A 9,105-nucleotide genomic window follows, 5' to 3' on the forward strand; every position below is an offset into this window, starting at 1 on the left:
GCCGCCCCTGTGCCTCCCCTTGTTCCCTTTGCACATCATGGCCATGAAGGGGCGGCTTCTTGAGGGCGGGCACTGCTCACCGCTCCGCCCACACCCAGAGCGCTCCGTGGCAGAGAAGGGGCCGGCCTTCACTCCTTGCTCACGCTGACCAGCCCTGCCTGTCCTCTGTGGACAAGCTCTGTGCTGGCTGCTTGGGTGGCCCCTTTCTGAAGAGCCCATGGCCGTAACACGTGAGACCTCCCTTGATGGAGCGTGCCCCACAGACGTGCTGTGCCCCCCAAGGGCCCTTGTGGACGCTCCGGTGTCTCCAGGGGGTGAGGCGGGGCCCCGGACTTGCCTAGACGGCGTGGACCCCAGTGCCCTCCGCAGCCTGACGGCAGGCTGGGAGGGCCGTGGCACGTTTACGGGGGGTCGAGGTGCCCGTGAAGGGCACAGAGAGACTCTGCGAGAGGGAAGGGAGGCAGGGCCCCGCACACAGGCTCCCCTCGCGGAGACACAGCCCTGCTGCTCGCCCCGGCCTTACCGCCGACTCACGAGGCCACATTCGGGGACTGCCGTGGACCACTCTGCTCTCCCCCAGGTCCAGGACGCCGTGAAGTGCCGCGTGGTGGACCGGCAGGAGGAGGGCAACGGGGACTCGGGGGGCTCCTTCCAGAATGGCCACGCCCAGCTCATGGTAGGGCTCCGAGCGCGCGCCCCAGCGCTGTCTCCCTGCGCTGCTCTGGGCTCCGGCGGCCCCTGGGAAGAGCTCCGAGCCCAGTGTGAGCCTGGGGACACTGAGGCTCGCCAAGGTGACATCCCCGGCCCGGGGTCTGGGGCAGGCAGGACCCAGACGGTCAGGAGGGGGGCTGGCATCGGCCCACACTCACCCCCGCTACCGCAGCGTGCTTGCCCGGATGCCAGCTTCCTGGGGCCGTCGCCTCAGCGGCTGCCCCCCCCACCTCCCACGCCCCCTCATCGCCCTCCAGCCTGGCCGGGATGGGGCTGGGCTCCCTCCGTCTCCATCCAGGGGACCAGCCTGGGCTGTGCACGCACCCTGCCCCCACCATGGCCTTGTTCCCAGCCAGGTCCCTCCAGCATTGCACCTGCCGTTCAGCCTGAGGCACAGCGCGGCCCTCCCACCCCGCTGCCCGCCTCGCGGTGTCCACTAAGATACCACCTCCAGGAAGTCCTCCCTGACTTTCCCCCCGGCTCCTGCCGGCAGGCCTCCCATTCAGGTCCTGGTGGTGCCCGGGCTGGATTCTCCGCGCTGTCACTGGGGGCCTGGCAGGAGCTGCTCACTCAGGCCTTGGGGTGCCCAGCCTCCTCACGGGGGCCGTGAGCGTCCCAGGCAGGGCCTCAGCAGAGGCCAGCCGGTGGACCTGCGGAGGCTCCTTGGATCCTCAGGGGTGAGGGCAGGGGTCCCAGACTCCCGGGCCCTGCTCCCGGCCTGACCTCTGACCTCAGACTTTGAAGTCTTCCCCGAAGCCCACCTCTGCGTTTGCGCAGAGGGAGCCTCCAGGTCTGAGACAAGGACCCAGCCCCGCAGCCCCTCCACCCCCCGCCCCTGAGAAGGCCACGCCCTGGCCCGAGGTGCCCAGGCCCGGGTGCCCCGCCCACCAGGCGCTCTGAGGCCGGGGACTGGTTGCCCACTCCCACTGGCGGGGCTCCTAGGCTGGGATGGGGCACACGCTCTAGCAGGGCCTCCGGCTCAAGGGACGGCTGGTGTCACCCGGGCACCGACGGCCGTGTCCGAAGCCCGTTCTGCCTCTCTGGCCGGCCAGCCTCCATTTCCTCGTCCCCAGGGCCTGTGCTGAGGACCACAGGTGACACGGGGCAGGCCCCCCAGCTGCACACCAGCAGGCGGCGGGCTGGGCCGCAGGGACCCCAGCGTGAGACACTTTGCGCCCCCCACCCCATCGGGGGATGTGAGGGACAGAGTGGGCTGCAGTCCCAGGGAGCCAGGGCCTGGGGGAGACTGAGGCAGAGGCTGAGAGTGTGAGGGAGCTGCCATGGGACTGGCCCCCCACGGCCCAGCTAAGCCGCCGACGCCCGGGAGGGAGCTCCCGTGCATGCATGTATACACACACACACACACACTCTCACACTCACACACTCTCACATGCCTCCGAGGTATAGCTCAGCTCCACCGTTTCCCGCCAGCTGGCTCGCAGGCCCTCACCCCACCCCGCCTCTGTCTTGCAGACTGACTTCGAGAAGGACGTGGATCTGGCCTGTAGATCAGGTGAGCGCCGGCCAGGTGAGAGCGACAGGTGGCCCCCGCCTGGGTCCACGTGCTTCTAATTTTCTCTGTGCGTCTGTCTGTTCACGTGTCTGTCCTCATCCCACCGCGGCCTGCCCCAGCCCATGCAGGGAGGCGGGATCCGCTCCGCCCAGCCGGCGGGGACGCTGCCCAGAAGGCCGGGTCTGCACAGCGCCCGCCTCAGCCCGGGCCGCACCCGCCCCTTCCTGCCTCCCCACCCGCTGCCCTGTGGCCGCAGGCCCCATCTGTGGAAACCCGTCCTGGAGCTCTGGCTCAGCAGGGGTGAGGCCGGCGCTATGCAGGGCAGAGCTCTTAGCCCCGGGGACAGGCCATGGACTCCCTGCGCGGGGCCTGGCCCTGTCCTCTCCCTGCCGTGCCCCTTGCCTCGGCGGCCGCACACACACTCCTCTTCTTGGCTTTTCACCATCTTGGGAGGGGCCGGGAGGCTGGGCAAGCTGTGTGAGGGGAGCTGCCCGCCTCCGCCCTGTCACCCACCTCGCCGCCCACCCCTGCCTGCCCTCCCTCGGGGCCCACACTCCGTGTCGTCCTCATGTCTCCACCCCCACTAGCCCCACGGAGGAGGCTTGGGCACGCTTTCAGAATGGGGGTGGGGGGGCGGCAGCAGGAGTGGGGGGAGAGCACAGGGCAGGACCCACCACCGGACCCTGGGCTAGCGCTGAGTTTTCTGGAAGCAAATGGAAAAAGGGACTCAATTGCCCAATGAGAGGGAGCCCCTCAGGGGTCCATGTCCTGGGAGCCAGGAGGTTGGGGCAGGGACAGGCATCTGAGGCAGGGACAGGCAGTATCTTCCAGAACTGTGGAGACCCAGCCGGCCACAACTGCCTTGCATCCGTCAGAGAGAGTCTAAAGACAGCCATGGAGGCAGGGGCTGGGGCGGCCCTAGGCTGGGAGTGTCAGCTACTGCCAGGTGGACCCAGGAGGGCTTCCTGGAAGAGGTGGCCTTTGGTTGGGTTGAGTGAGGAACTGGACAGAATGGTCTTCCATCTCCTGTCTTGGTCTTATGTGGCCTAGGCAGCCGTCCTGAGAGGTGACCCCGAGACTCAAGGGCCTTCAGAGGCTGGGGTCCAGCCCTGTTCAGGTGGTCCTGACCTCTCCGAGCCTCTGATTTCTTCCTCATCAGTCAGCTGGCCCAGCGGGGCCTGTGGCCTCTCAAGCAGCTACTGGCTGGGGGTGCGGGGCACACCAGGGGGCGCTGGGGATCTCGAGGAGTCTGGAGGTAGGGCTGAGAGCGCCTGGGTCTGAGCGGAGAGGCGCGTCCCGGGTCCATGGGGCTTCGTGTGCGCTCAGGAGGACCAAGAGACCCGAGTAGGAGGGACGCTGCAGGGGCGCAGGCTTGGCGGGGAAGATGGCAGGTCCCCCGCCGGGCCGCCCAGAGGATGTCAGCATCTGGAGGCTGGACACAAGCCAGGGCTGGGGGCTGGCAGAGCAGAGGGAGAGGACCCGGGGTGGCGAGGGACCGGCCACCGCTGGGAGGCTGTGTGCCCAGGGGGCGGCAGGCGACAGACAGCGCCTCTGGTGTGCGGGGGCTGGGCAGGGGTGTGGTCAGCAAAGAGAGGGCCCTGCGGTCACAGCAGGCTTTCAGGGACGGGCCCTGAGGGGGGCACGGGTGCAGAGCTGGGCCCAGCAGCTCTGTGCTCTCTGCCGGCCCAGGAGGCTAAATTGATTGGTAGGGGCAAGGTGGGTAGTGGGCCCATGGGAGCCCCGCTCAGAGGTCATGCGGCCCCTCCCCTGCAGCGGAGCAGAAGTGGGGCAGCTAGGCGTCTGCAGCACGGCACCCCAGGAGCACCTCCCCCTCCATGAGGAGCTGTGTCCCTGCACTTCCAAGACACATGGGCTGGCTGCGGGGCGCTCAGGGGCTCCCGGCTGCCAGGAGAGCAGTGTGTGGGTGGCCGTCACTTGTTCTCCTGTCTGTGGGGGCAGGCAGAAGCACCCCATCTTCCAGCCTCATTAGAAACAGCAGAGGAAGCCGGGCTGCCGTGGCACCGACAGCACATGGCAGGCCCCCACTGACCAGGGCCGGGGTGGCCTGTGGGGCGCGAGCGCCAGGAACTGCAGCTCCAGAGCCGTCAGAGGGCATGTGCCCGATTGGGGCCTGGCCAGGGCACCCTTGAGGCCACCCTGACCCCCACCCCCTCCTCTCCCCACAGTGCTGAACAAGGACATCGCAGCCTGCCGGACGGCCACAATCACCGGCACGCTCAAGCGGCCGTCGCTGCCCGAGGAGGAGAAGCTGAAGGTAGCCCACGCCAAGGTGCCCCCCACCAACTTCAACAGCCTGCCCGCCAACGTGTCCAAGCTGCACCTGCACGGCTCGCCCCGCTGCCCGGGCGGCCCCCTGCCAGACTTCCCCAACCACTCCCTGACCCTCAAGAAGGACAGGGCGCCCAAGTCCTCCTTTGCCGGCGATGGGGACATCTTCAAGAAGCTGGACTCGGAGCTGAGCCGGGCCCAGGAGAAGGCCCTGGACACCAGCTACGTCATCCTGCCTACGGCCACGGCCACGCTGCGGCCCAAGCCCCCAGAGGAAGCCAAGCACAGCATCCACCTGGACCAGATGCCCCAGACCCGCCTCATCCACCTCAACATGACCCCCGACGCCGGCCTCCCGGCCCGCAGCCCACCCACCCGCCAGCCTCCGGGCGCCGGGCCCCCGGAGGCCCCCCCTGCCCAGCCCCCGCCGCCGCCGCCCCCCCCGCCCCCACCCCCCACCCTGGAGCCCACGCCCCCCAGCCTGGGGGAGCCTGGGGAGCCCGCGGCCCACCCGGGGCCTAGCTCGGGGGCCGGGACCAGGAATGAGAACGTCTCCACCTTGTCCGTGAGCTCCCTTGAGGTGAGGGCGGCCCGGGGACCCGGGGGGAGGGGCGGGGGGGCAGGGCCTGCTGTGGGCACCGCTGGTTTGGGTGCACGGCCCAGCCGGTGGGGCCCACGGCCAGTGCTAGGAAGTCGGGGCCTGGGAATGCTGGGGACCAGCGTCCCGGCTCCCTGCTGCTGGCAGGTGTCCCTTGACGAGAAGGGGGACAAGCTGGCTGCTGACGGGGCGTCCCCTAGGACTCCCTCCGCCCGCCCACCGTCCTCTTTCTGTCCTCTAGCCACGCTGCCCTCGTCCTGCTGGGCCTCGTGGCAGGGGGCGCCCGGCCTCTGCCGGAACAGGGGTCTCCCTCCCTGCAGAGGCCACCGAGCTGGGCGGGAGTCAGCTCAAGTGTAGCCCATCCCGCGCCTGCGGTCAGAGCAGCGAGTCCCTCCACAGAACAACCTGAAGCCTAGACTTGACCCCAAGCCCGCGCCCCAGCCTGTGCAACATGGGGTCAGAGCCTGGAGCGGGGAGCACCACCGCCCAGCGCCCTCAGGGAGCCCCACCTCCCTAGGCCATGCTCCCTCCTCCTGGTTCACGGCCTGGGGGGGGGTGGCTCTCAGCTGGGCCGCTGGCCTGCGTCCCATGCTCCTTGTCCCTGGGCGCACGTCGTGGGCTGGCTGAGCCAGAGACCCTCGCCCAGCACCGGCCCTGGCCTGGAGGCCAGAGGTGGTCTGGAGGACAGTCCAGCTCCTCTGAAAGTGGAGCACCACAGTCCAGCACCACAGAAAGTGGTGACGAGGTTCTATAGACTGACCCTCACTCAGGCCCTGGAATACCAGAGCCCTAGGTTGTCATAGAGCCGAGAGCCTCCTCGTGACGGTCACTGACCTCTGGGGCCCCGCCTCCTGTCCAGCATCTTCTTGGCCACCCCCACTGTCTGAGGCAGCAGGGGGCCCGCAAAGGGCCCAGCTTCAGGGCTGACAGAGGCGCGACCCCAGGGCTCGGGCAAGACCCCAAGAGGAGGCCTGGGGCGAGGGGGTGCCTGGTCTCCCCCATCTTCAGGCAAGGAGAGGCCGGGACCTGTGGCCTGGGAGGTTTTAGGGAACTGCTTGCAAACGTGCACAAACCCCTTCTCCCCACAGCGGCGGAAATCACGGTATGCGGAACTGGATTTCGAGGTGGGTGCTGGCATCCCCTCCCCCACACGGCCAGGCCAGGCGCTCTGAACCCTTCCAGCAGGCAGGAAGGGGCGGGGCAGCACCCCTCTTCCGGGCTCAGGCTTCCCCCCCTCCCACCCTGCAGAAAATCATGCACACGCGGAAACGGCACCAGGACCTGTTCCAGGACCTGAACCGAAAGCTGCAGCACGCCGAGAAGGACAAGGAGGCCCTGGGTCCGGACAGCAAGGTCTGCGGGGGAAAGGGCAGGGCCCTGGGGCGCTGGGGGGGCAGCACAGGATGGGGGCGTGCTGTGGGAGAGCCTTTACGTAAGGCTGTCTCCTGATTCATTCATTCTTTCCTGCGACCTTTCCCAGATGCTGGCCTGACCCAGCCCATGCTAGACTCTGGAGGGCAGGACAAGCCCATGGGCCTTCCTGGGCAGGGGGGAGGGCACACTGGCTTCTGGGGATGCCTGTCTGGAGGGGTAGGTGGTGTACTAGCTCCTGGGGGCCCGTCTGGAGGGAGAGAGGTAGGCAATGCACTGGCTTCTGGGGCCCCCCACCCCGTCTGGAGGGGAGGCAGTGCACTGGCTTCTGGGGGACTGTCTGGAAGAGGAGGGGAAGGCAGTCCACTGGGGAATAGTCTGGCATCTCCTCAGGAAAGCCATGGCCAAGGGAGCGGTTTCAGGCAGGTGCCTTTCACAGCAGGCTGTCGCCCCCTACCCCGGACCCAATAGCAGGGGGCTCTCTGCTCTGTCTCCTTTCCCGGTTCCGACTCCGCCTTCTCTCCCCCTGCTCCCTCCGGTCTCCTCTTGCTCCGGCCCCTCCCCCCACCACCGGCCATCGGCCAGCAGCCGGAGAAGCAGCAGACGCCCAACAAGCGGCCCTGGGAGAGCCTTCGGAAAGCCCACGGGACGCCCGCGTGGGTGAAGAAGGAGCTGGAGCCACTGCCACCGTCCCCGCTGGAGCTGCGGAGCGTGGAGTGGGAGAAGTCGGGCGCCACGATCCCGCTGGTGGGCCAGGACATCATCGACCTCCAGACTGAGGTCTGAGCAGGTGGGCGGCGGCCTCGCACCGGGCCACGAGGAGGGATGCTGCTCTGCCCGCTCCTGCCACGGGATGGGCTCAGACGTGCTCTCGGGCTGCGGGCCAGACCCGCGTCCTGGCCTCAGGGCGCTCGGACGGCGGCCAGGTGGAGGCCCGCAGTGCTGGGACCAGAGCCAGACGGGACAGGAGGCGCCGGCGGCCCGGGGGGCGGGCACAGGGCTCCGGAGGCCGGAAGATGCCTCAGACTCTGCCCTTCTCCAGCCCAGCCCCGGCAGGCGGGCGGGCGGGCCGCAGCGGACGGTGGCCGGCCCGAGCGTGGCCAGCATCCCCAGGAGGCCCGCCTTGCTGCCGCAGCAGAGGACCAGCCCGCTTGGCCCAGCTGGCCTGGCACCATTTTTTAGACACCCCTATCCCTCGGGAAGCAGCCAGCCCCCCCCCCCCAACCTTTCCAGGGCCCGGGGCCCCTCCCCAGACCCAGGTGGAGAGCACAGTCCTCTCTCTCACCTGCGCCGACCCCAGGGGCAGGACTAGAAGCCCACTCCGGGAAGAGCAGGGGTGGGGAATCTATTTTTTCTCTCCTTTTCTTTTCTTCAATAAAAAGAATTAAAAACCCACGTCCCGTCTGTGTGGCCTCTCTCTGCAGCCCACGCCACAGCCCCATGGACTTTCCACCCCTGCCCCCTGCCTGGCTGTCAGGAGCCCGTGATGTGTGGACCTTGACGTCCAGGCCTGAGATCATGCGGCCCCCAAGGGCGCTGTGGGAACGTTGATGGGGACCCCCCAATGCTGGGTCCCCTTGTTCTGCACTGCAGACCTTTAGACCCACAGGAGCCGTTGGCGTGGGACTTCCCTGTGCTGGTGCCGTCGCCAGGGGAACAGTCTGGGACTGGAGCAGAGCACGTGGACGGAGGGAGGGAGCCTTGGGCATCGGGGCCCCCCTCCTTTCAGCAGGCCTTGATCTGCCCCGGATCTCCTCCAGGCCCTGCACCCACTGCCTCACCGCTGGCCCATGCACCTGCCTCTTGGTCCTGGGGCAGGCGTGAGGGACAAACTGGACATGCCCAGAGCTGCGCCCCCTGCCCATCCAGCCCAGCCTTCTGCCACCTCCCAGCTTGGCCAGTGGCCCACAGCTTGGCCAGTTTCTGAGCCTGGACTTGGAGATGCTCCTGTTCGAGAGCAGAAATGCCTGCCTCGCGCGCGTGCTTCCAGCAGGGGGCGGCCTGAGCCCGCACCGGGAGCCCGGCTGGGCGCTGCCAGGAGCGGAGGGCCGGTGAGCCAGGCTCCTCCCCTCGGCTGCGCTTCCCACCGCGGGCCGCAGGGGGCCGTTTGCACCCCGAGATGACAGCCCGACCATGTCACCCAAGGTGAACACAAGGCCGGGCTCACAGAAGGATGGCGGAGCCGCCCAGCGCGGGTGCCCACGGCGCTCCGGACCGCCTTGGGTGGTTACCACAGCGACCGAGGAAGGAGAGGGACCACTGGTGACCAGGCATGGCTGCTGGGGACCGAGGGACCGCAAGTACCAGGAGAGTGGACAGCCAGGAGGGCATGGCAGGGCACGCAGCCCCGGTCTGGGGCACTTTGAAACACCCCCTTTGGAGAGACTGGGCAGCGAAACCCGCCCCCACGGAGGCTTGTTAAAGTCCATCCAACCACGGATGCGCCCACACTCCTTCACATGCGGCATCTCCCCCCACACCCCCTGCAGCCCGTGCGCTCCCACCCAAAGAGGCCTCGGACTCCAACCCCACCAGCCTTGGGGAGCAGAGGAGGGCGGGGGCCTGCGCCGGCTCCCTCGTCCCCCGCAGATGCCGAAGGAAGCCGGAAGGGCTGGGGACTGGG

At 68.5% G+C, this 9,105-nt stretch overlaps 1 protein-coding gene across 3 annotated transcripts in view; it reads left to right on the forward strand.

Moving 5' to 3' along the window:
• ADGRB1 (adhesion G protein-coupled receptor B1) overlaps positions 1-7,877 on the forward strand; it is a 75,656-nt gene extending 67,779 nt beyond the window's left edge. For all 3 annotated transcript variants that reach the window (XM_059395241.1, XM_059395242.1, XM_059395243.1), the window contains 6 exons: positions 581-676; positions 2,185-2,224; positions 4,411-5,093; positions 6,200-6,235; positions 6,360-6,464; positions 7,071-7,877. In XM_059395241.1, the coding sequence (XP_059251224.1) occupies positions 581-676; positions 2,185-2,224; positions 4,411-5,093; positions 6,200-6,235; positions 6,360-6,464; positions 7,071-7,268 (1,158 nt within the window). In that variant the 3' untranslated portion in view covers positions 7,269-7,877. The remainder of the gene's footprint in view (positions 1-580; positions 677-2,184; positions 2,225-4,410; positions 5,094-6,199; positions 6,236-6,359; positions 6,465-7,070) is intronic.
• The last annotated feature ends 1,228 nt before the right edge of the window (positions 7,878-9,105 follow it).

The sequence above is a fragment of the Mustela nigripes genome, chromosome 3 (genome assembly GCF_022355385.1).
Source record: "Mustela nigripes isolate SB6536 chromosome 3, MUSNIG.SB6536, whole genome shotgun sequence".
In the NCBI taxonomy this organism is placed as follows: Eukaryota; Metazoa; Chordata; class Mammalia; order Carnivora; family Mustelidae; genus Mustela; species Mustela nigripes.